The 26,622-nt window shown below is 35.7% G+C and overlaps 1 protein-coding gene across 1 annotated transcript in view; it reads left to right on the forward strand.

Moving 5' to 3' along the window:
* Positions 1-26,622, forward strand: part of LOC114659194 (collagen alpha-1(XXIV) chain) — a 338,513-nt gene that overhangs the window by 231,814 nt on the left and 80,077 nt on the right. The window contains exons 26-31 of the mRNA XM_028811519.2: positions 6,976-7,029; positions 8,622-8,675; positions 9,713-9,766; positions 15,789-15,842; positions 19,730-19,774; positions 22,789-22,833. Of these exons, the coding sequence (XP_028667352.1) occupies positions 6,976-7,029; positions 8,622-8,675; positions 9,713-9,766; positions 15,789-15,842; positions 19,730-19,774; positions 22,789-22,833 (306 nt within the window). The remainder of the gene's footprint in view (positions 1-6,975; positions 7,030-8,621; positions 8,676-9,712; positions 9,767-15,788; positions 15,843-19,729; positions 19,775-22,788; positions 22,834-26,622) is intronic.

The raw sequence follows: 26,622 nt of genomic DNA on the forward strand, positions 1-26,622 counted from the left end.
GCTGTGTTGTTATGCTGTTACATGCAGCAGCAGCAGTACTGGAAATTTCAGTGGTGCAACTTTAAAGTGTTTCTGAGGAAGTATATTTCTAAAAGGGTCTGTGAAAAGTTCTTGGTTGCTGTGACAACATATTTAAAGTACCCAAAATGTTATGTTAAACATAGTTTATGTGTGAGTAAAAGAGAGAAAACCAACCACTCATGTGTATTCTAAGCTAAATAAATGCATTTACAACTGAAAAAACATACATTATGCCTCACAGTTTAAAGAATAGGCAAAGGGACAATCATCACTCATCTTTACAAAATTTTCTATTAAAGAGCATTTATGTATTATGTACTGTATGAATGTATGTATTAATAGAGCATTTATGTATAGGCAACATACGTAAAAATACAGAAACAAGAAGAATTCTGATTTAATTAAGCTCCAAGTTAATTGGAAGCAGATATAAATTCCTGGTGAAGAAATTAAGTAAAATGAAACAAAGCAGCTGTAGTGAGTTACCAGGTCTAGATTTTAGAAATTCTGTAAGCAAATGATTACTTGAGACAAGATAATGTTGCTTGTTATTAAAGATTTTTTTTTTAATAAATCTCTGGAAAATAAAACTCAAACATAGATGAAAAGGTATTTCTCAATTCACATATAGCAGCATAATAGTAATACAGATATTTAAATAAACTGTGGTTAACATAGTTAACGTACTTATTAGTAATCTTGTAGACACAGCAGTAGTCAAGTTGAAAAGTTACACAATTGCATTGTGCATGCTACTCTCTACTTCATTATAGTGTACCATCTTAAATAATATATGCTTAGTAAGACTACACAGAGTAAATACTATTTTATGACGCAAATTTTGATAATTATAGCATAAGTGGTTGCTCAGATGCATAGCATTTAAATATACTTCTCATTATATTTGATATTATGATAAAGTATATCATCTGGCTAGCAAGTGTTGCAGGGTTTGAAGGGACAAAGGAATGGTATACAGTAAGGAACAGGCATCTGATTGGAGCATCCCTCAGCTCTTAGTATTGATAAATGTGATGTGATAGTAATAGTGTATCCTACTAGTCGAAAATCAGAATCAATCGATGCAAAGAGTTCTTCTGTGGGAATGGCAGACCCTATACCATTTTATGGAAGACCAGAACCCATCAAGGGTTCATAGCTCTTTACTAAGGATTTGGGGCTCTGAAATGTCGGGATTCCTGGGACCTCCAAAGGGAGCTCTGATGAGACAAACTAGTATTTTCAGGAGACATTGCTGACCACAATCAAATTAGGTCCAGCATTATCTTGGAAGGTATCTTCAGAAGGCATTTAAATCTGCACTTCCTGGTAATATTTCACTAAGTTAAAAGGTTGGAGGTAAGCTAGGTCAAGGGCGTAGCTGGCTGGCAGGGTGGTCCAACCAATGATAGATAAGGAGAGAGGGAGTAAGAGAGAGTGAGGGGAGTGGAATAGTGGAATGTGACAGTTGAAGCATAATGCTTAGAATGAGAGCAAGCAAACCTGATAGTCAGGAACTAGGCTGTGAGCATTTTCAGCTGGCTATTAATCTAAACACAAATAAATGCATAAATAATAATAATAATAAAAAACAATTTTAATTGTTTGTTTCACCAGCTATAAAGTACAATTGTTCTTAATCAGTGAAAAAATAAGGATATAAATCACTGTAATACTTGAGTTAGCTTTGGCTTACTGTCGTTTACAAAGTTTTAGGTTTGTATACCCTATGAAAGGAATACAACTATGGCTAATAGTTGCCTTTTATATGCAACCTCAGAGGTTAAGCACTCTTTAACAAATGTATGTTTTGCAGTAAAACCTCAGAGGCTAAGAAGCTTTCTTATCTTGTGTTACATGAACAATAGTTCACATGTAACCTCAGACACGTTTGTATCTCTACATTGAATTGAATTGTAGACAAACTTGATAGGTAGAATGAAGTTTTCAAAATAAAAGTTTGTCACACACGAAGTTGTCAAAATTAAAAATTAAAGTTTGTCATGAATACTCTGAAGTTTTCACAGCTTATGCTACATATAATAGGGAAAATATACAATTTAAACAGAATTGACAGGATACACTCCGAGTAGAGTTAATACATGTTCCCAAAATACAGACCTAGACCAAGAACAGCCAGCCTAAGGGCATGTTGATATCAAACTGTCATTTTTTCAACTTCACTTAATGCTGAGAACTTTTTCAGTCTCCATTGCATACATGTATTTCATGTGCACGCTCTAGCATCAAGTTCACAAGCTCAGATTTTATTCTTAAATTCATGCCATCAAAATCCACAACAGCGTCTGCCTGGCTCACTGAGATTGCAACCGCCTGCCAAACAAGTGCACTGGGTTCACTTCCCGGTCTATCAATTTTCAGTTTTCATTTAACATTCTGGCATTTTAACATTAATTTTTCACTTAACATTCTGCATTTTTAATGTAACTTTCAGGCCGTCTCATTTTCCTCATTCCACACACTCAACTTTTAGTGCTCAATTCATATCTTCACCTTCTCTTCATTTTACCTTGTCACTTTCTATTCTTCATTTCCTTGTCTTTAATCTTCATTTCAGGCTGTCACCAATCTTGCCTAAAAAATGTAGTGACATTTACCTTTATATTCTCATTGCATCGTTATTGAAATATCAAGCAATCCTGATACATGCAAGCAAGCAACATCCCATTAACCTTCTGCTTTGGTTTTCGGCTTGAAGATGCAATACATTTAGCAGACAGTTCTTCGAATTCAAAAGCTGATATTTGAAATGCAGGCCATCCTTCCCATTAAAGGGGAACAGTATTTGAATGATATGAATGATTCGCCCTGTCAGCCTGAGCTGCCAGGTGGCCAAAACACCTGGGGCCTTATGTATAATCAGTGCGTATGCACAAAAACGTTGCATAAGCCCGTTTCCATGCTTAAATCACAATGTATAAAACCTAAACTTGGCCTAAAACCACACACATTTTCACGGTAGCTAAATGCTTGGCATACGCAAGTTCTCTGCTCGGTTTTGCAAACTGGCGGCACCCAGCGTCAAAGCAGTGCTACAGTTCGAGTGTGGTTTCCCTTTCTTTTTTAGATCCACATCCCCGACGCGGCTTTATCCATCCATCCATTTTCCAACCCGCTGAATCCGAACACAGGGTCACGGGACGCTGCTTTATAAATACACTGAAATTAACCGCATATTGTTTGTTAGTTTAATGCATCTGATTGTAATTAACCTGTAACAGTATAATGGTCCACAGAATGGTCAAACTATTCTAAATACCATAGCTGCTTTAGTGTTGTTACTCTCACTGTACATTCCTCTTCTTCTTTCAGCTGCTCCTGTTAGGGTTTGCCATAGCGGATCATCTTTTTCCATATTACTCTCACTGCACCACTCGGAGTATTTATATCACTGTATCTGAGTGTGAAATCACAGCTCTACAGCAGCTGATTGGAAAGAAATTATCGGTATACAGCATCAACCACACGTTGCCTCAGCCATGCTGTCTATTGAACTGCTCTCATACGGCAAATGCTTCAGAGCCTTTCCACGCGGTTCAGCAACACTTTCATCCCAAGAACTATAAATGCACTCAATCAGTCCATCAAGTGCTCCTTATAGAGCGCTTTGTACTTATAAGTTCAATTACCTCACTGTAAGCTTGCGATACAGTTATAATATTGCATAATCTGAGCCACTTTATAAAGTGCGTATTTACATATGATGACAATATAATTTTTAAGATGAAATGCACCAAAATATGTTTATTATATTATAAAGATAAAACTTTAACTTCATTTAAATAATCTGTATTGTTAATAATTAAACATGTGAGGACATAGTGCCACAGCACTAGCAAGGAGCAGGTGCTATGTTCACGGATTGTTCCTGCCTTGCACTGTATTCTTGCTGGGGCTGGTGCAACACTGGAAGGATAGAGGGATAGAATAATTAAACATGTACTATGAAGATATTTCAATGTGCCTTAAAAGTTTTGAAGAATCGGCGTTCTCAGCTTACAGATGGCTTAACGTCTATTACAGAGCTGATTGTGTGGCGATTGGGTATTTGGAGAAAGAAAAGTAAGGACAGGAATTGGGGGTTAGTATGTTTGAAAGAGATAGTACTGCTGCAATAAATTATTTCATCGAAAGTTGCACACAGCACAGCAGGCATCTTGCGTGAGGCAGTAATAATCACTGCGCCACTGTGTTCCCATGTTTAATAACACGCTTTAACTCCTATCATCATGAAAATGATATCAAGTATTCATCTCAGTATTTTAATTATTCAGAGAGCTCACTCAGACGGTGGGCTACGATTTGCCTTTTCACTGCGGCTTTGATATCTGACAGCTTCTTTTTTATTTCGGGCACTATGCGACTTTGTGAACTTGAGCTTTTGAGTTTCTCCGACACTCTGTCACTCAATCAACTTCCTTTTGTTGATTATATTACTGTTTAAACCAACAAATAGTAAGTTTTTCCTTGCCTCCACTTGGTATTCACTGAAATTCTTCTATTTCCCCCTATGCTTTTGCCATTGTCTTTTCACAGAAGGCTGAGCTTAAGGGCTATTTATATTGATTTGCATATTCAAAAAGGCATAGTTCTGGGAGGAGTTGGGGCGGGACAGCATGTGCATGCACTTGCGTTACTTTTCACGCTGACCGGGATTTATGTAGCGGAAGAACGTGGAAGTTGGCGTTCGCACAGATTTATGCATCTGGATTTTTTTGTGCATACGAACATTTACGCTTTTGTCCATATGCTATGGTATAGTGTGAATTCTACGCACGGCATTATACGTGAGGCCCCTGGTGTATTATTCTGCTTTTTATGCGTGAATCAATTGATAATACAAGAAAAAAGATAAAAGACTCACAGTAAATGTTTTTATTTATTTTAGCATATTCTTTACATGGGTGAATCCTGAGCTAGGATTCCAAGCCAGCAGTTTGGTCCTATACGTCAGGCAGCGTGCGCAATGACAAGAGATTTCCTATTCACTTTACATCATGATCCATCAGATGTTAACAGTTCATGAACCCCTCCTACTTGACACTGTAGTCCTTCCCACTCGACATTGCCCCTCCTATTTGACATTTGGCTCTTGGCTGCAGCAATACCCTTCTCACCTCAGAGGCTAAGCGCTATTCCTTAGCATGTGTTTCAGAATAAAACCTCAGAGGCTAGGCAGCTTAATTTAAGGTAGGTTACATACAATTCAAAGCCAAAGTATAAAAGAATACTCATCTATTATGAATATTCAGACAGTGGACCTTAGAGGCTGAGTTTCCAGCATGTATTCACAGGGAAATGGGTTAAACCTTTTCTGCCTTAATACTCGTGATAACAGAGTAAAGGATCGGATGTGATTTTCTCAAATTGACAATTTATTAAGTAGCAAGCTTAAAATTATATACAGCAACAAAATAATATAATTATAAATATATGGTGGATAGTAATTAAGAACACAGACATGTGTTCTGGTAGAGTGCTCTAGAATCTTCAAAATTGGCCATTGAGTCCAGTCCTCTTTATGCTCTGCTGTATAGCCCCAGGCAAGTTATCTGACGAGTTTGGAGCACCTACTAAGAATTAAACTGTTGCAGATCAATAAAGATCAGATCCTCATCATATACTGTATACAATATCATTGACTTCCAAACTATAATAACTGCAACTAACTAAGAATTTTACCTGTTAAATAAGACTAAAATCACTACCACTAAAGACACTACCAGAGAGATCCACCTATTGTCAATTTATAAGAATATTGTGGTGTATGGTGTCAAATGCTGCACAGAACAGATATGTGGCCTGTATCAGCATTAAACTGCAAGTTGTTTACTACTTTGTTCTAAAACCTGATGAAACTTATCAAGGCATCTGCATTCAGGTCATTCATTGTGAGTAACTTAGTAAAAATATTCTCCTGTCTATACTTGTGTTATGAACTAGAGAGTTGCCAAGCAGAAAGTCCCAAAAACTCTTGCAAAAAAAAAGCCCCACATGTGGAACATTCAATCTTCGGCTTATAAGCAAATAAAGGGCCAACAAAGAATTTTTATAAAGTAACTGATTTATTTTTCAAAAATGCCCTGCAGCTTGAAAAGCACCAAAGAGCACAAAGGCCCAGAAGGAGTTGCCTTAACACAATAGGCAATGTACTGGTGAACACATCCGAAAATCACAAATCCAAGGAGAAGTCAAGAAGCAGAGCAAGAGGTTTAAAAAAAAAAAAACAGAAAATCAACAGTAAACACAGTAATAATCACAGAGAACTTACCAAAACCACCAAGCACGTTCAATGAATCAACTGCTTGTTCCTCAGCCTATATACGTAAGGGTAAGGGTAGTCCCTTAACGAATATCAACAGGTGATCCCGCCTCTTGGGGAACCACCCACAAAACACAAGGAACATGATAACACAGACATGGAGAGATAGAAATATCATTATACACAAAACTAATAAAAAAACACAGAATAATGCAAATAATTACTATAAATAATAATATTAATATAAACAAATCAAATATGAGCGAAAAAGGAATTTGAGCACATATTCAGGGAAAGAGCTTTTTAGTTTATTTTAAATTTTCTTTTTTTTTATTATTTTTCTTTTGTAAATTATTTAAAGTATGATCCCACCCAAGGATGAGTCCTGCTGTACCACAATATTGTCAGGATATATTATGACTCATTATAACCTCTTATTGGGTTAAGAAAATGAATGGATGTAAGTAGGATAATTTAATCTATGGAAAAAATTAGTGTTCATTGTTAGGAATGTCTAATAGTCAAATTCAATTCAAATGTAACAATTATTTCTATTTGTTAATCAGGTGTTCAAAAGCATATTCAATTTAATAAATATATCCATCTATATATATATATATATATATATATATATATATATATATATATAATTTTTTTACTGTTTTTTCTAGGGAGATCGTGGTCCAGCTGGACCTTTAGGCCCTCCTGGAGAAAAGGGAGCAGTGGTAAGCTAAATCTGTAAAGGACCATACAAATCCTTTCTTTGTTTTTGGTTTGTTGTCATATTTTGACTGCCTATAGATACATTGATATTCTACCCATGATCCTGGTAATTTCCATTCTGATTCCTACAAGGTGTATTTTGAATTTCTCCACCTTTCTGACATTATTAAAATCACACCAACTGTTGTATTCCTTGAAAAATTTAAAAGAGCACATTAAAGAATTCCATGAATCCAGACATACATTTGGAAAAAAAGAATCATTTCTAATACTCTTTTAGTTACCACACAAAATTATGTGAGTGGTATTTGCTTGTTCTAGTTCTATAAAATCTTTTGAAATTTTTCATCAAGATTTCTTAAAACTGATGTCATCTGCTAGGCGTAATAATACATTACATGAAACTTTTGAAATGCAAGGATTTACACATAATGTCAAAGGTTTGGCATTGTTAGCTCCAAAAAGAGCTTTAATTATGCTTTATGACATTTGTAGATGTTCATTATTATCCATCCATCCATGCCTGACATCCTTTGGTGAATGGCAGAAACCAGCCCTTGATGGGATAACTAATTGTCAAAGGGCAAATTCGTGTCAACTCCTACTCTAACGCATACCAGGTCAGTTTAGAAGTGCCAACCTTTACACTACTTTATAACAAGTTAATTTTAGATGTAGATGTACCAATGAAGTTGTAAATCTTTAGAATTTTTTTTCTTGTTATCAGATTTTATTTTTAAAAATCAAAAGCAGATTATCAACAGGAAATATAAGAAGAAACAACCAAAAAAATAGACCTCAGCCAAGGGGTAGATGTTTATGGAATAACCCAGTCAATGGAGAAAGCAGAGTAAAGGCACCATTTTGCTTCATTGCCAGATAACTATTCCCTGGTGACTCAGAGTGATGCTCTACACACTGTAACTCCCAAGGGCCCAAAAACTTTAATCAACTGGACTGAAGTGTATCTAATTTGCCCTCTGTAATGACCTGAAAAGTTTCTTCTACTAAATTAATTAATTTGGTTCACATAATCTATCTATCTATCTATCTATCTATCTATCTATCTATCTATCTATCTATCTATCTATCTATCTATCTATCTATCTATCTATCTATCTATCTAAACATTTGTTGAAAGTTCCTAATGATTTCGATAGCTAGAGCTTAGTAGCATACATAGCCTATGAATAAGATACTCCGAGTAAGCATAAACGCCTACGTTCCTTTTAGCAGCCCGGTCATCTTGACATCATTTTTAGGCTGTAGTCATTTAAATAAATCCTGTATAAAATATATGGAAAACAAATACAACAGAGAAGACCATTGAAAACTTCGATTCTACAACTGCAATATTATAGACCCTCAGATTGATGTTTAAGACTCAATGTTACAATGATATAGTATATAAAATTGTGCATAGATTAAATAATTTTATATTTATAATGTTCTTCATTGATTTGTCATTTTTACATGACCTTCTGGTATGAAAATGTTTATTTAAATGAAGACTGTTTTTTGCTGTCTTGTCTGTAGTTTCATCAGGTTGAGAGAACATTGATTCTTAGAGTCTAAAATTGTCTGTTTTTAACAGGGTTACCCAGGCCCCCCTGGCAGTTCAGGTCAATCTGGTCCACAAGGGCAGCCTGTAAGTAAATTATTGCAATTTTCTTAAAGGGTGAAAAATAAATGATAGGATCTTCTGATTAACGGCTGGTAGTTTACTGTCCATAGATTGGGAAGCTGGAGAAACAACAACAACATTTACTTATATAGTATACTTTCATACAAATAATGTAGCTCAAAGAAAGGTTGCTAAGGGGCAGTGCAGGGAAGTGAGAGCATGTAGACCTTAAATGGAAACAACTGCTGGAGAGCTGACTTTAAAGCCCAAGATAAAAAAAGCTTTATAGACTGTCAATGATGAAGGAACACTAGGGTCTGCTACACGGAGTTGTAGTCTGGTGCTCCTGTAATCAAATAAGGGCCTTTCACTGAATATGGAAGTGATTTTGGGACTTGGCCGGAAGTGACACCAGAGGAAAAGTCATGTTTAGATCAGTGTGGAACTGTAGTGAAAGCTGACTGATTAATGGCCATGTCAGAGAGATCATATGTATAATGAGAACAGAACTTGACAACTGGATGAGCTAGCCCACCACACAAAGAGACAAGGTTCCTATAAAAGCAGACCAAAAAGAATAGAAAGATTTTTGTTAGGATTTTGTTTGCTTTGTACATTGAGCACACCCTTCAGCTCTCTGTCTGGTTTGTTTTTTTGTTTAAAATAAACCCATTATTTATGACTCCTGTCCCTTCCTTGATATTATTCTGGGTGTGTACAAATACCATGAGATCATCCTCTGCTTTTATAGAATAATAGCCTCAAGTGTACATTCCTCCTGCTACTTGTGACAATTTTGGATAACTCATTGCAATTTAAATAACATTCATTAATATTTTTGTTCCTGGAAATATGTAAATAAAGGTACTCCAGTTTTGCTTCCATATCCAAAATATATCCAGGCTAGATTAATTATTGACTGCAAATTGGCCTGGTGCAAGTGGGAGTATAAGTGTGTTCTATAAGGGACTGGTGTTTTATTTCAGGGTTTCCTCCAATCTTGTGTTCAATCTTGGATAGGTGGTTCAAAGTTTTTAAATAACTCTTTTTTTTCTCTGCAGGGTCCTGCAGGAGCAAGAGGACCAGCTGGACCTCAGGGTCCAAAAGGACGAAGGGTAAGAGGAATGATTCAGATATTTAAGGTTACAGTAAGATAGTGGAAAGGCATATTACTTGTTAACCCTTGTCACATTTTGTGTGACTTTTTTAAATGTATGATTTAATTTATCATGAAATATATAGTATATGTTTATTTTTTTAATGTATGGGTAAGCCAATTTGGCTGACAACATCTTAATTGACATTTTAAATGATAAGCAGAATCAACTGGATTTATTTTTTTTCTTCTTATCCAATAACAAAAATAAAATAGAATCTTTTTTAGTTTTATTAGCTTATCAGTAATCTATTAATCTATAAACCTTATACTATTTATCCAGCTAAATTTACTTCCTGAAGTATAGTATTTCAGTCAGCTAGGACACTTAACACATGGCAGAGGTCAACACTTAAAGCATATATTCAATCTAAATTAAACTGAAATGTATGTCTTTGGGATGCGGAATGAAACCAAAACACCTGCAGTAATGCGAGCATAAAATTTAAACTGCACAACAGCTTGGAAATAATCACAGTGATTGCCACAATTATTTAAAAAAAATGTTTTAAAAGGCACATCAGCACTCTAGCAAGAGTATGTAGCTCTTGAACAGAATAATGCTGTTCCAAAAAAGATTGCTTAGGATGTAAAATGGAAATAAAAACAGAAGGCAGGATTGGCAAATGCTCTTTTACTCGTATTTGATTCAAAAAAGTACAAAGACAATATATAAGTTTAAACTACTCAACTTCATTTATTTTATTTAGTTATTCTAAATGTTGCACGCTCCACAAAAGTCGGGACAGGATTGTATATACAACTGTGTTACATCACCTTTCCTGTTAATAACATTCAATAATCATTTGTGAGCTGAAGACTGAAAATTGTTTGATTTTCTTCCCATTCCTCATTGATATGGGACTTAATCTTCTCATCAGTTTTGGGTCTCTATTGGTATATTTTGCACTGGATGATGCCGGTCCTGCTCCATGCTCCCACCTTACTTCTGGGAACCTGTCAACCCAACACCGTCGGTAATGTAACCAGATGAGCTGTTCAATGAGGACAAATAAAACTGAGCAAGGATATGATGTAAATGTGCAAAAGTGCTTCTATTAAAAAGGATCAAAACAAGCAAAACCAAAACAGTGTCCAAAGTGCAGTGCTTCAGAAATGTCCACAATAAATAATCCATAAAAACAGGGTGAATAATACTGGAGGTTAAAATAATCCAAATAAATAAATCCTTTAAAACGATGTTAAAAACAACAGGCTAGAAGCAGTCTCTTTTAAAAACCCAGTGCCTTCACTTTTCTTCTAACAGCATCTCTGCTTATCCCTCTCAGGCATGGCAGCAGAGGAGTCGCCCCTTTCAGCAGGTGCAGCTGCATTAAAAACTGGTCCGGTAACCTTCTGTTCCCTAGCTCCGTATAGTCGTAAAGCCAGACCGAGACTCAGGCTCCCCAACAACCAGTACACGTGTTGAGACTCTCCCTCCCAAGCCTCCACGACTCCCACTGCCTTCCTTGGCGAGCCATCCTCAATCCTGATCACTCCTGCTCCTCTGAATATGTTAGCATGAGTGACCCAATCTGTCCGCCCCCGAGTGCCGACCATACACCCTGCCAGGGCTCTCTTCCCAGCTACCTGCCATTACTCCAGCGAGCCTGCTTTCGCTCGCTCCTGCACCGGCTCTCCAATTCTCCAGCCTTCTTCTCCCTTAACCTCCGTCCTTCTCTCTTTTAATCCCCCCCCCCCCCCTCCGCAATTGTGAGCCTCCTGTTTATAATGGGGACGTGGCACAGGTGTGGTGATTAGCAGCTCCTGACTTCAATTATGGACGTGGGCGATCACGCACTTGTGCACTTCAGTGCAGAAACACCCATGCCCGTATGGCACTCAGGAACTGCTCCACCCACACTACCACACCCCCTCCTTAAGCTGTGAGTGCGGCGATTATTTATTTAAAATGGCAAACAGCTGAGGACTTCACTTTACCACCGTGTCACACATTTTCAAAGAGAAAACCTGCACTCTCTGGCTGCAAAGCCAAACTGCTATAATAAGAACTGAATTGGCTTGGTGTTGTCTTCCTGAAGCAAACATGGACGTCCCTAAACAGGACTTAGTCTAGATGGCAGCATATGTTGTTCTTTTCCTCTTTTGCCAAGAGAACTCAATGTCCATTTTTTACAAAAAACTAAAACGCTGCCCATATATTTCCTCTTTGTATCATTCCATCTCACATGAGGTTTAGCCCAAAGAAGTTGCTGGTGTTTCTAGATGTTGCTGATGTACAGTGTAGGTTTCGCTTTGTGTAATATAGTTTTAGGCTGCATTTGGTACAGCAAGGTGTGTTTACTGACAATGATTTTCTGTAATACTCCCAAGCCCATGTGATTACATTCATTACAAAGAAATGTCATTTTTTTGTTTATGCTGTGTCATTGAAAGGTTCAAATATCATAGACATTCATTACTGCAATTCCTTGCAAATGTATATTGAGAAATGTTGTTTCCAAACTATTTGCTCACACAGTTTAGTGCAAAGTGGTGAGTCTTGTCCTATCCTTGTTTGTAAATGAAAGAACCTTTTGTGGATGTTCCTTTTATACTCAGTCATGATAGCATTACCAGTTTACCTATGGAAAAGTTCCAAATAGGTTTTTTTTAAACCTTCCACAGGTAAATAGGAGAACCTCCTAACATTTGTGGAAGGTGTTGCAGGCAGCAAAATTGGAATTAGCTTATATTAACAAATTTATTTTATTTTTTTTTAGATTTAATACTGTATTCATTTAAATATAGGTAAAAGAATCAGTGTTTTGTTTTTTATTTGCATTTTACATATTGTCAAATCTTTTTTGGAAATGCAGTTGTAGCTAAAGGCCCTGTCTACTTCATTAGTTTTATTTACCCTTCGATCTATAAATGACTAAATCTGTGGATCGTAATGCATCACTTGGAATGTGTTGTTGTTGTTGTTAGGTGCCATTGAGTCTGCTGTGACTCGTAGCGACTGTGTGTACAACAGAGCGAAACACTGTCCGATCCTGAGCAATCCTCAACATTTCTTCCACATTTGAACCCATTATTATATGATAGATGGACAAAAGTATATACATTAAATTAGAGAATTTTTAAAAATGACAAAAGCTGCCATTCCTAATAGTATTTATGTTCCTTGTTACAGTGTTTTCAATTTCCTTTATATGAAGGGTAATAATGTGACTACTTGTACCCCCCTGACAATAAAGCAATGCAAACATGAATGAATGAACTTAATTTTCCTAAATCCTTTGTTGTAAAAACTAACCTTAACAGCTAGTCTACACTGGCTTACCCCTCCATAAGAAGTTTCTGCATATGTGAGATGCTGCTCTGCACTTTCTTACTAAATTTAGGAAGAAACTTTTAACAACTAGAACTTAAACAATACTGTGATACACTAGCTGCCTTTATACTAACTACCAAGTTACAATTATTAATTCTTGGAATCAAAGCAGGTGTACTTATGGTTTTGATGTAAGTGATGCTTGGTCGACTTTCTCAGTCTTTATGAAAGAAATTGAAGAAATTGTTCCTCACCTTCATCACACCTTCTGGTTGCACATGGTACTGCATGGGTGGTACTGCAGTTTTCTCTTTGAAGATTTTACATGCAGTGTCTTTAGGTGCTACCAAAGTAATGCCTGCTGGATATCTGGTGATATGTTAGCTCCCTTAACTAATAAATGTTGGCAAGGTAAACATGTGTCTTTTGCATTCAGTCTGTCTCTCTGCTCATGCACTGGCTATTCCTCAGCAAGATTTGCATTAATGGCACCCTTGTCCAACTCCAATACAGACATGTCTTCCACCCTTCCAGCCTTGTATGGTTGCCCTTTGGAGTAAAAGTGACTGCTTCTAGCCTCTGTTACAGTCACATCTTATATTCAATTGGCCCAGCTTTATAGAACAGAGTTATAGCCAGGTTGAGTTGTCATCTTGATAGAGTCAGCCCAGATTTGTGGTGTGTAAGGTTTTAAAGAAAAGAAGGGACATCTTGCCATTGTCAAAGTTGCCAGTTGTTGAGTTATGGTCCTTTGTCCCTGAGGAAGTATTTACTGTAGATTGTTCCTCACAGAGGCATCTTTGGGGTGTTACTAGATGACTGATCATTTTATTGGATAAGGTGCAGAGGCTGCATTCCAAAGAAATTCAGTCAAGAAAAAGTTGAAATTAAGGAATGTCTCATTGTTGTTCTTTGAGACTTGTTTTCCAGCCATTTGAATATGCCAGTCTGTCCTACAATAAATTTTTGTATGCATGTCATACAATGCACTGGTAACCTATCTAGGTTTGATCTGTGCCTTGGAAGAATATTTTGCCTCTTGTATCCTGTAACTGAAAAGGTGACACAGAAGATGGATTCATAGAGGGAAAAAGCAAGAAAGTATTTTGTATTTTTACTTTCTCGTATTGTAATCATCTAATGATTCAATATCAAGATTTTGATGAATCTCGACGTTTTTGACCTCCCTGACTTTCTCTTATATGAAGTATAGGGAAAGTATTGGAATCTTCCAAAAATTCAGTTTCAAGATTTTGATGAATCGTGACGTTTTAGACCTCCCTGAGTCCGAAAATACCATTTTTGGAATTATGTCTGCGTGTCTGTCTGTGTGTGTGTATGTAAACACGATAACTTGAGTATGCTTTCACTTAGGTCAACCACATTTTGTATACAAGTATTAGTTACAAAACATAGATTTCTGTCAACTTTTGGGTTATTTCCATTAACCAGAAGTGATACTTTACCTTTTATTCATGCAACTGCAGAGTCCGATTTATTCAACTTTACTTTTATAATAATTGTTCAATATATTCTTAATTTGATTTTGTTTGTTGTTGATGGTTCTTTAATGTACATAATATAAAAATATTGTAATTGTCTTGCAGTTTACTCCTCAAATATCCATTCCAATATCTGAGTATACGAGAAAGTCTGATTTTTCTGTTCCACTTTTATGTATTCATTGATGAATACATTTTTAAAGGACACATTTTATTTATTTAAGCGGACATTAAATGTCATACAGTATTCAATATGAAACATATCACTGATACTCATGTATATAAGTGTTTTGTTAAACAAAGTAAATGCCAGTCTTTTGGAAAAAACGTATAGTTTATAGATCTGAATTGTTGAAATAGTTCATGCACTGAAATTAATTTTTTTTTGGTTGAAGTTGAAGGTACATTTTAGAAACTACTGGGGTCAATTTTTTTTTTTCATTCATTTTTTATTATTTGTTTTTGTGCCATTGCATAAGCCTACTTGTAAATTAATTTCACTTTTAAATATATGCTTAATAAATAATTAATAAATAAATAAAAACAGTATCAAAATATAGTATAAATAATGAGTGAAACTTACGGTATATAAGTCTATCACCCATTATGTGCTTATAAAAAGGGCGATCAAGCAAATCTATTCTACTGAATATCGACTGCCATTTTTTTGTTTTTCTGGTGCATTGTGTAATTGGCTAGTTTTTTAGTAGCCAAAAATTTGATGCATCCTTGTGTTAAGTGTTATTTAATACCCTTACTATTTGCTAATTATGTACGTGCTAAAAACATTATGGGCTGCATTTTTAAAATCTGTTTGACAACATTTACTGTTAATATACTGTAAATGTAAAGTGTAAAAAAAATTACACCTGACCTTAAAGTCATGGTTCAATATTGGTTGCAGTGTTACACTTGGTCGGTTTGGTTTTATTCAGATTATAGAGCAATATACCTGAGAATCGAAATGTATTTTTCAAAGTCTCACTGCATCTATGTATTTAAAAAATTCTTTGAAATCTGTACATAACTATAACTATACTTTTAACGTACTAGTTTAGTCCTATTTTTATTTTTTAATTGTAGTTAAAATGAATCTGTTATATGTTTTAAAATAAAATTACTTATTATATATTTTGTGTTTGAATAGAGATTTTAAAACAGTGATGAGTCTGTACCATTAAAATCAATATGTTTGCTTTTAGGGCCCAAGAGGTCCCGAAGGACCACCTGGAGAAAGTGGACCTCAAGGAATTAAGGTAAAATGATACTTTAACAAAAACAAATAACTGATTTTGCTTAATGTTTTCACAGCTTGATGTGGATGCATACAAACCTGCCGGAGCTTCTGAGCAATATTAATTTACACTTGTGAAAATTTACACTGTAATAGTATAACATTTTATTAACAATTAACATATAATGTCTCTAGGGTATTGCATCCATCCTTCTGCTTGATGTTATAATAGACTCTGACCACTTCTCCAACACTCTCAGTTGGAACATTGAGAATATTATGTTATGTTACATTTACTTTAGACTATTCAAAAAAAAAAAAAAAAAAAGCCTTTTGTGATTATTATTTTTTTCGTATGTGATAAATGCCTACAATTACTTCCAATAGTTGTTCACAATTATTAGTATTTAAGATTTAACAAAAACAGAAAAAAGACAAAGGGCATCAAAAATAATGCAGTAATACAAAATAAATGCCTAGCTGCACCACTACAGTCAAATTCTGGGACTTATTCTAGTATCAGGGATAAGTACAGGATGAGTCAAAATTATGTTAACACTAATGGTATTGCTATGTATATACTTATTTAAATTTTTAGTGGACAATTTATGTGCCACACATCGTACATGTATTGAACATGATGGCGAACAGGTTAAGACAGTCATGTAAATCATCTTGAAAATATTAAGTTTGTTTTCTGAATAAATTGTTTCCACCATTTAAATGTTAACATAATTTTGACTCACTGTGTATATTATGTTTAAGTGTCCAGTTCTCTTTTGGGTGTTCTACTTCTGAGGCATTAACAGAACATATGAGGCTTATCCTGTGTTGTGCAGCACCCCTATCCTCTATCTGTCACTCTCTGTCTGTCTGTCTGTCTGTCTGTCTGTCTGTCTGTCTGTCTCTCTCTCTCTCTCTCTCTCTCTCTCTCTCTCTCTCTCTCTCTTTCTCTCTCTCCAATCCTTTCTTGAGAAGGTTATGTTTCTCCTGGTTTACCTTTTACTTTAAACAGAAGGTTGGGGAAAGCAATCATAAATTATTAGCATTTTATGCTTTTAGTAATAAGAACGTGGTTTAAAAATGTATACCTCTACAAGAAAGCAATATGATAAATTATTATGAGAAGCAATGTGTAGTGCTGCCGTCTCATGGTTGTAGCATTCTGGATTTGAATCCCATGCCAATGTGGAGTTGAAGGGCCTCCTAGGGTTTTCTAACATCAGCCTCAGTGTTTCTTTTTGGGGACATTGTGAGAATTAAGGTTTATTCATCAGAAAAGCTTGTGTGGACCAGGAAAAGAATCCTACAGAGACTGAATTATAAATTTTAAGTAATGAGATTCAGTTTTCCAGAGGTCTGTCCAATAGTTCTTATTCTACACTGCTTCCTCCAATTTTGTCCATGCACTTTGTTTCTCAGTTCCAACCATATTACTCACACTTTTCTCCTCATAGGCAATTTTGCATCATTCTTGTGTTTGCACTACATTAGAACATGTTTAAATTTTGACATGTCCTGCCCTTTGGCAGTCACCTCTCCCCGTTCTTGGACTTTATTCTGGTTAGCAGACAGCATCTGTAGTAGAAGGAGGAGAACACAACAGTGAAAGAGGTGCCCTACTGCGACTACAAGAATGAGTTCTCTTTGGATGCAATAATGTAAATTGGGGAGACATGACATGGTAGTACCAGGAGAAGCCCATGCTTTCTTTAAACATTAAAAGGCATTGATGTTCAAAGCATTGTCTTTGTTATTCTTCTGTGAATTTTAAAATGCCTTCTGATAATGTGTGACAGTGAAAGTGTAGTATAAAATCATTTGATTTTAAACAACAGTTACAGTAAGAGACCTGCATGGTGATAGAGCTTTTTCAATTAAACATTTCTAACACAATCAAAAAAAATGTTTGTTTCATACAAATAAGACATGCACTTTAAAGACATATATACAACCAGTCAAAAGTTTTAGAACACCTCAGTTTTTCCAGTTATTCTTCAAATTTAGTTGAAAAAATTCAACTTCAAATCACTTGTAATGCAATGAATAACCTAAAATGGTAAAAATGTAAGCAGTAAAGTGCCAGAAGTTTAAATTTAAAGTCTAGGTAAGCAAAGATTGAGAAAAAGGGAATATCAGAATGTTGCGAATGGGCTTAATTCAGGGAACAGCTAATAGGTGAAAATTTGCACAGTTGTACCAACTTCTGTTAATTTCCTAAAAACCCTTTGTCTTAAAACAGAATTAGAACAAACTGTGTTACTACACCCTCTGAAGTACTACTTGGACAATATTCCAGTGATAATTGCAAGAAAACGGCCATTAACAAATGAAATGATTCAGAGCATTAATACCCTTTGAAGTGTGGGCCTTTCATTTAGAGAAACTGCAAAAAAATCAAAGTGTCAGTGAGTATGATGTCCTACACAATCCAAAGGCCATTGGAAACTGAAAAAACTCTGATAGGAAGAGATCTGGCAGGCCCAAAGTCACAACCTAATCAGAAGACAAGTTTCTGAGGGTCACCAGCTTGCATGAAAGGCATCTCACAGCACAACAGCTTCAAGCACAGCTTAACAGTGGACGGATAAAGTAAGTCTTAGATTTCACTTTGAAGAGGAGGCTTTCTTCCACTCTGCAGTAGTCTACAACCAGTATTTCAAGGCCCTATGTTGTCCTTTAAGGAATGGCTTTCTTACTGCCACTAGCCCTGTCAAACCTGTAGCACAAACTGAGGTGTTCTAAATCTTTTTACAGGTAGTGTAGCTATTTTGATTACTGAATCTAGGGCCCACAGACAGGGAAAAAGCTCCAAAATCCCACCAACCTGTTCTGAATTAATCAGAGTCAGAATATAGATTCATAGATGCTGTGGAGGATTGCCGGCTTTCCAGTCCGGCCCTCACCCCCAGGCCGCTAGGAGGAGCCCTCCGGACAGCATATTCGTGCCCCGAGTTCCAGCAGAGCCTCATGGACTTTGTAGTGTTGTGACACAGCCCTGCTGGATACCTTGGGGGCCGCCAGGAGTCGCTGTAGGGGGGCTAGTGGGCTCTTGCATGCCCTATAACCCGGGAGTGCATCACAGTCACGTGACTGGAGGAAGCGACGTGCTCCCGGGATGAAGAAGAGGACTGTTTGCCCTGACCCGGAAGGAAATGGACTTGTGGGTTGTGCTTGGAACCACTTCTGGGTCAGGAGCTATAAAAGGACTAAGGGAAGCCCAGAACACCGAGCTGAGCTGGGAGGTAGGGTGGCGACGTGTCTGGGCGAGGAGGATTGGTTATTTGAGAGAGAATTATTGTAGTTAATGAGTGTGGTGTGTGGAGTGCTTTGTGCACTGTACAATAGAAAAATAAATAGTCATTGTACTTTCACCTGGTCTCAAGAGTGGTACCTGAGGGTTCAAGAGGTGGACAAACGCTATATCTGCTACAATGCCTAATGGAAGATCCAAATGACAAGACATTTTAGAATGAACAAAAGTTCAGTGTGTCCTGACTGTAGGGAACATTCCTTAAAAGTTCAAATTGTATAGATTTAATTAATTTAGTGACACATATTTAAGGGATCTACAGCCTAAAGTTATTTGCAGTTATTGAAGGTCTAATACTAATTTGATAAAAGTATACTTTAAAACAGTAAATAAAGATGACAGTGATGAAATATTAAGATTTAAACAAAAAATCAAGCAAAAAGCAAATACTGTGTAAAATCTAACTAATATTTTTCCTATATATCTAGTGAGAGCCTGGAGCTAAAATGTAAAAGGTCTTGAACTTTTTACTTTTCTAGATCATTTTGTCACTTCATTTTATTTCTTTTGTTTATGTTTGCCCTCCTCAAGTTCATTTTAAGCAGCATTATGTTATGGATGAACACATAATTGCTACAGGCTCTTTTCCTTTATAGGGTGAAAAAGGTGATGCTGGTAAAAAAGGAGGATCAGGACTTATTGTAAGTAATCATGATTTTTTCCATTTAACTGACAACATAATCTCCTTCTTCATGCTGAGGCAGACAAAAAAGATGAAAAAGACTCTGTTCTATTGAGTTGTGTAATTTAAAGATTATATGTGGTGGATGATAGAGAGAATTTATAAGCCAACTTTAACCCAGACCACAAAAAAGGGTAATTTATTAACAAAAAATAAAACCCTAGCTGCTCCCTAGGCCTGGCTAATTCTGGTCTTGTGCCCCTGTCTATCTGGTGAGATGCCTTATAGACTTGTCCACAATTAAGCCTTAATAAACTCTTGACACACATCTTTTGTATGCCCTCTTACAAATTCTGGCTTCTCCTTCTGCTAGTTGAACTCTTACCAACACCCATCCTTATGAGCCCAAGCTCAGCTCTGTAGCTAGCCAGAAAGAACTCCTAAACCTGGCCTTTCAAAAACCTCTGGGCATATCTCAAGTGCAGTTTCCTGGCTCAATAATAGTCTTAGGAAATCTTAGGGCTACATTTCTAGAGTTTCATCTTGCAGCCCCATGTGTCCCTGTAATTGTGAGGCTCGTTGCTCTATTTAAGAATAATTCAAACCTCAGGATATCTGCTTATTCCTGTGAATAGCAAGTGGCCCCCATCCTAATCCTAATCCTGCCCTAAGTGGCTATGTCCCTACCAACTTGGAGAAACATGCCACACTCTTTGTGCAACCTAACAATATTATGGGAGACAGCTCCACCTAGCAGAGGTTGCTTAGTACCACTAACTACCACAAGTGTTGCCAGTTCCAGTGGATTTTCTGCCCAGGCATTCATGCTTCAGGTCATCTCGTATCCGGAATGTTGTTAAGATCTCTACATTTTAACAACAGGGAGACCAGGTGCCTCTTTATAATACATGTACTGAATATGTTTAAATATAAAGTGGCACTAGGTCCCAGTGGTCAGCAATGCTTCCTTACAACTCCAGAGACATGAGTTTCTTACATGGGTTTCACAAAGTACTTTTTCATACAGTACATCCATGCAATATACAGTAAATGGCAGTTCTAAAGGGGTGTGGTGTGAGTGAATATTTTGGTATTCTCTCCCTGAGGCCTAAAATACAATTTTTGGAATTATGTCTGTTTGTCTGTGTGTTTGTGTGTGTGCGTGTGCGTGTGTGTGTGTGTGTGTGTGTGTGTAAACACAATAATTTGAGTATGGCTTCGCTTTGGTCAACCAAATTTTGCATACAAGTATTAGTTACAAAACCTAGATTTCTATCAACATTTGAGCTATTTCCGCTAACCGGAAGTGGTACTTTTTTATTCATGCAGTGGCAGAGTCCAATTTATTCAAATTTGCTTTTATAATTGTTCAATATGTTATTAATTTGATTTGATTTGTTGTTGATGGATCTCCATATCTGAGTATACGAGAAAGTCTAGGGGAGACCACTCCCGATTTTTATAAGTGACTAGGGGGCTTCGCCCACTGCTTGCTTCGCTCGCCAACCCCCGTGTTTGGTTTTCTGGACACACACTTTTAAGATTATTTTTTCTTTGAATTGTTGCTATTCCATTAGTTTCACTTTTATTTCAGAACTTTGGTAAAAACAATATTTGTAATCTTGCGAGTCCCAATATGCTGAATCTTTTTAATGAGGTCAGGATAGGTTACTCTGTTTGGAATTTCAGCACAGACAAAATGATCTACATCATCAGCAGTTAATAATTTTTTTTTACAAAGAATAAAGTAAGTAGAGTTCTGCATTGGACTCCTGTCTGTAAAGTCGTGCTATTTTCCTCTCACAGTTCCAAAAGTACATGGGGTTACCAAGGTGATACCCCAGCTTTTGTCTAGGTTTATGTACAAGGGTTAGACAGAACGTTTTTGACTCCTGGGGTAAATTTAGCTTTTTAAATAAGCAGACAGATAAATATATATACATGAACAAAGTAACCAATAAATGCATGTGCTGTAAACTCCGTTTTTGAAATTCTCAAATTCTTTATTTGTCACATGCATAGTTATACAGGACAACACACAGTGAAATGCATCCTGATCCGCTTATCAAAAACTGTGCAAAGTTAGAAGAATATCAGTTAGATTAACAAAAAGTCATAGATCGAAAGATAACAGTATAGTAGAACATAATAAATAAGTACAATTATGTGAATAAAGTAGAATTAAGTATTAAGGTGCAATAGTGTAGTAATTATTGTGCAAAACCAAAGTTAGACTGGTGCATAGTTAAATGAAACAGTTTGTTTGTTTGCGCTACTGTGATCTTTACTTTCTTTTTTTATATTTTCTAATTTTCCTACTTTCATATCCTTTAACTTTCTCCACATGTATATAGCGTCTTTTTTTTTTTTTTTTTTGAGCCTTTCTAATTTCACTGGTTTCATAGTCTCTAACCTGCTCTGCATGTGTTTAGCACCAACGTTTGTAAACGTCTTTATGAAGTTCTACTTTCTTTTACTCGTTGTCTTGTAATTCTGAGCCGGATTGGACGTGCTTCTTTTTCAATTCCACTTGCTGATAATTACTTTCCTTATTTTCTGAATTTGCACCTCGATTATTCTTTTTTGCTCTTTTTTCTGTCCAATGCATTTGAGTCTCTTTTCTCCGCGCTGCTTTCTTCTTCGCTTAGATTTCGACATTTAATTTATAACGTACTGTCTTTATACGCTTTATATGCGCTGAGAGCCCTGGATCTGTGTGTGCTCAAATTCTTCACAAGACTGAATGTTTTGCTGCCTATTGTCCTATTTGATAGATTGTAAATAGGGTGTGTCTTTGGTCTCACGGGTCTTTAAAATGTCTTCCGAGAAGATCACGTATCGTAGACTTGCTTTTTGCTTTCCAGGACAGGATTTCTTTTTATAATAGATAGATAAATGTGTGTTGGAGCACTGCTTTGAAGTAGAATTTTTGTTTTTCCCAATGTCACAAAAGTAATATTCAGACCTGCATCACTTTGATGAAAGTTATGTTTTCATGTGAAGATTCTGACTTTTTTTATTTTTCTATTTTAGGGAAAAGCTGGAGACCCAGGAGAAAGAGGTCCTCAAGGAATTCCTGTAAGTAGTTTGCTCGTTTAAAGTGTGCTTCACAGAGATAACACCTGAGTTTGAATTTATGAACAAAGATCATAATAGAGTACTTTTCAACAAATATTCAAAGCTGGATTTCAAAAAACAAAAGAATACAATTTATTTAGAGTATTATTGCTAATGTTTGAAAAGTATAATGTACTGTATATATTGTTTATAATGTTGAATGGTTAGTAGCTTTACGAGATCAGATTTTTTTACTGAGGCATGATACAGATATGTAGAGATGTCTGAGAAACTTAAAGGAGATTTCATTCTTTTTGCTTCCATGCCTGTTTGCTTTTCACCTTAAATACAGAATAGTCACTTTGATCAAAAGAGAAAGAAACTTTCCTTAAAGAGTCACAAGACTCTTTAAGGAAAGCAAATAGTTGTTTCCCTAGACAAAATCTGTACACCTTTACATGTACATAATAGTATTGTAAACATTTAGCAGCATATTTACATCAAAGAACAAAGTTAAAAATTGAAAATTAAGTACCTTTCATAATGTGAAAGAGAAAAGTTTGGCTTCAGTATCAATTTCACAGATAGGGATAGGATAATAATTCCAGCAAGTAAGTGTATGGCAGAAGCTGTGCAAAGAAAATGTGGAAACCAAGAATCCCAGTACCAACGGATTTCCCAGATACCTAGGATTGTAACCACATGAGGTTATTAGAGTATCCACAGTTTTCATACAATATGAAATGATCTTTGTAGTTAAAGTCAGTACTTCAATACCTTAGATGAATATATATGCTATCCATGGGGCACTCTGATAATTAATGTAGACGTCTTTGGAAGTATGAACACTTAGGCAATTATTTGAATATTTTTGGTAATGAATTCAAGAAATGTGGCAATGATCAGACAAGATATCAGCAGTGTCAAATTGTTACTATCAAGTACACCAGTTATGTTTTACTTGACAAAGGGCAAAATGTCCTATTTCAAGTCTTCTCAATAAATTATGTTTAAACTTACATGTTTGTCACTAAACTCAGCTCGTTGTAGAAGGAATAACTGAGGTGTGAAAAACCAAAAAGCCTTCAAGTATAAAAGTTTGAAAGTATAATTGAATTATACTAAATTGCATTAAAACAGTTAGTAACTTATGGAATTTTGCATTCTGATCAAAGTTACTGAATATAGATTTACTATGATGTCTATTTCATATATGTAATCTAGTAACAGTGATAGCAGCAGTGAATGTTGCTTAATTTATTTTTTAATAATGTAGAGCATTTTAGACAGTTCAAGTTCTACTTTCAAACTGAAGGAAAATTAACTGATTTTACAATTGTTATTTGGCAATTTTACAGTAATAAATCAAGGAGACAACAATGTTTAATCTGGCTGTTTTTTGACATAAGTAGAATTTAGAAGTGAGTATTACAAAGTTTGATTTTGAATGTCAGCAGCAGTTTAAGAGTTTTTTTAGACATTAAAATAGGCCCACGTTTTCTTGAGTTTTGTTGATTAAACATTACCCATTGAAACTTAAAGAGAGACTGGCGTCAGTTCTTAAAGATGAGAGTATGTAGTGTGTAAACTGTATAATCAAAGTTCTTAATTAATTTATAGAACAAAGATACAGTAATAAACTTGTTTGTTAAAGTGATGGAAATATGCTTAAATCATGCCATATTTTTAATTGTCAAAAATATCACCCATTCAAAGCATTTTTAATGGATATCTGTCTATACCTTATGTACCAATAGTACATGTGACTCAGAGACAAGAAAGAGTAAAATAATGTGTTCCTGTCAAAGAAGTGCATTTTGTGGAAGAACGTGCAAAGCTGATGCAGTAATTTTGTGCTTTTATGAGTCTTTGTATGCTTATAATGCAACTAAACATCTGGCAGTACTTTTCTTGACCACATCAAAATCTCTGCTACATAGCAGTATCAGCATGGGTACTTTAAACATTTCTTAAAATGTTAAGATTTTGTTCTTTGATGATTCAACAAAATTACTATCAGCACACTGTGTTTAGGTTTTTATTTTGAGTGAGGAAGGGAAAAAGCTAATTTATTAATGCTATCCAGAGGCAACTACCTTAGCACTAAGATGTAGTGGAAGAAAAGATGTGATCACAATGCTAAGAGTGACACCTAGTGTATTCTGTTGGATGTGTTTGCCACATGCTAAATTGCAATAGTTTTGATATATTATTTATTATTATTATTATTACTATTATTATTACTACTCAACAGGCTAATGTACTGCTTAACAGGCAGCTATTTAAAGTAATATATTATATGTAGCCTGGAATATATTCAGCTCAGAAATAGCCAGATGAGAGCTGTAGTAAGAGTTGCTCAAGTCCACTGAAAAGTTAAATACTCTTGTCCAGTTTTTGACTGTCAGTTTATAAGGGAGAATGAAAATAATTGCATATAGTTCCTTAAACTACTGAAACAATTTTAAAAAAACTGTAAAATATTCTGTTATTTCTATGACGTAATATTATATATATTTAAAATTGTGATGCGTTTAAATGTTTCCTACTCATTTATTTATCTACTTGTAATTGAAGTGTGTATAGTATGAAATATAATTTCTTTTAGTTGTAAAGTGGGGGAAAGACTTAAATTTTTAAGTACTTTTAGTTAATTCTTTTGCATATGGCACTGTTACGCTAGCTAAAAATATTCTTTTCAATATTGTCTTCTTAAGCTAATAAATGTAACACCAGCATTGAAAGTGTAGTTTACAAACACTGAATCACTATACAAAATGTGTTAACTTTTAGTTTCTAGTCAATATTATAATGTTGAATAGAAAGACTATTTTTTTAATATTAATCAATATAATAATTTTAATTAATTAAACTACAGGAAAATTAAACATAATCAATGACAACAATAAATGATTATTCTCTTAAGAAATACTTTAGATGAAAAGTTTTATTTAAATCTATATATATAAAATTCTAAAGATAGTCAGTCTGTCATTCAGAAACTCACAAACCCCTCGCCTTTGAAGCTTGAACTTGGTCTCAGTTGACAGCTAATACCATGAGACACACACACACGACTCATGAATTTGACATCCGACTAACGGTGGGCTTGAAATTTGGCTTACAGTCCTTCTCACAGCCACCATAGGTGAGGAAGCTCACGTTCATTCTCTGATATGAAATGCATGGAAATATCAACAGAACGGAGGCACGAGCATGCAGCATGCACATGGACTGAACTCCAGTGACAGCTACAGAAAAGTCACAGCAGCACATCCACAATAACTCCCAGAACAAAGAAAACTGATATACCCCATTACAGTGAGGCACATTCCACATGCCAATGGCAAAAATGTCAACTGAGGGACAAAAAATGTGCTGCCAGTTTCCTCTACAACCTTACACTTTGCATGTCAAATGAAGTCATACACACTGTTTCACCAAGATAAACAACAGCATTGGGCTAAAAGCAGGTGCTGTTTCACTGGTGAAGAACAACAACTGATACAGTATGACTGCAAGAAACTTCCACTCATACCAAAGTGAAGGATCAGCCCGAACTTCCAAAAAGAACACATACACAGTATCTGAAGAAACGCTTAAGCAAACATCTTCATGGCCTACAAATGCAGTCATCTCCCCTAATTGTCTTTACACACTTTGGTATATTTTGGTGGGGGGGGGGGGGGGCAGCCTATACTGACATGCCAGAAATTCCAGTGAAATGGAGTCTTCAAAAACCTGTTACCATTTCACTTTGTTAACACAAACCCTAAACTATGCCGCTTCTCAAACAGTCAAATTCATGCA

The sequence above is a fragment of the Erpetoichthys calabaricus genome, chromosome 10, assembly GCF_900747795.2.
Source record: "Erpetoichthys calabaricus chromosome 10, fErpCal1.3, whole genome shotgun sequence".
In the NCBI taxonomy this organism is placed as follows: Eukaryota; Metazoa; Chordata; class Cladistia; order Polypteriformes; family Polypteridae; genus Erpetoichthys; species Erpetoichthys calabaricus.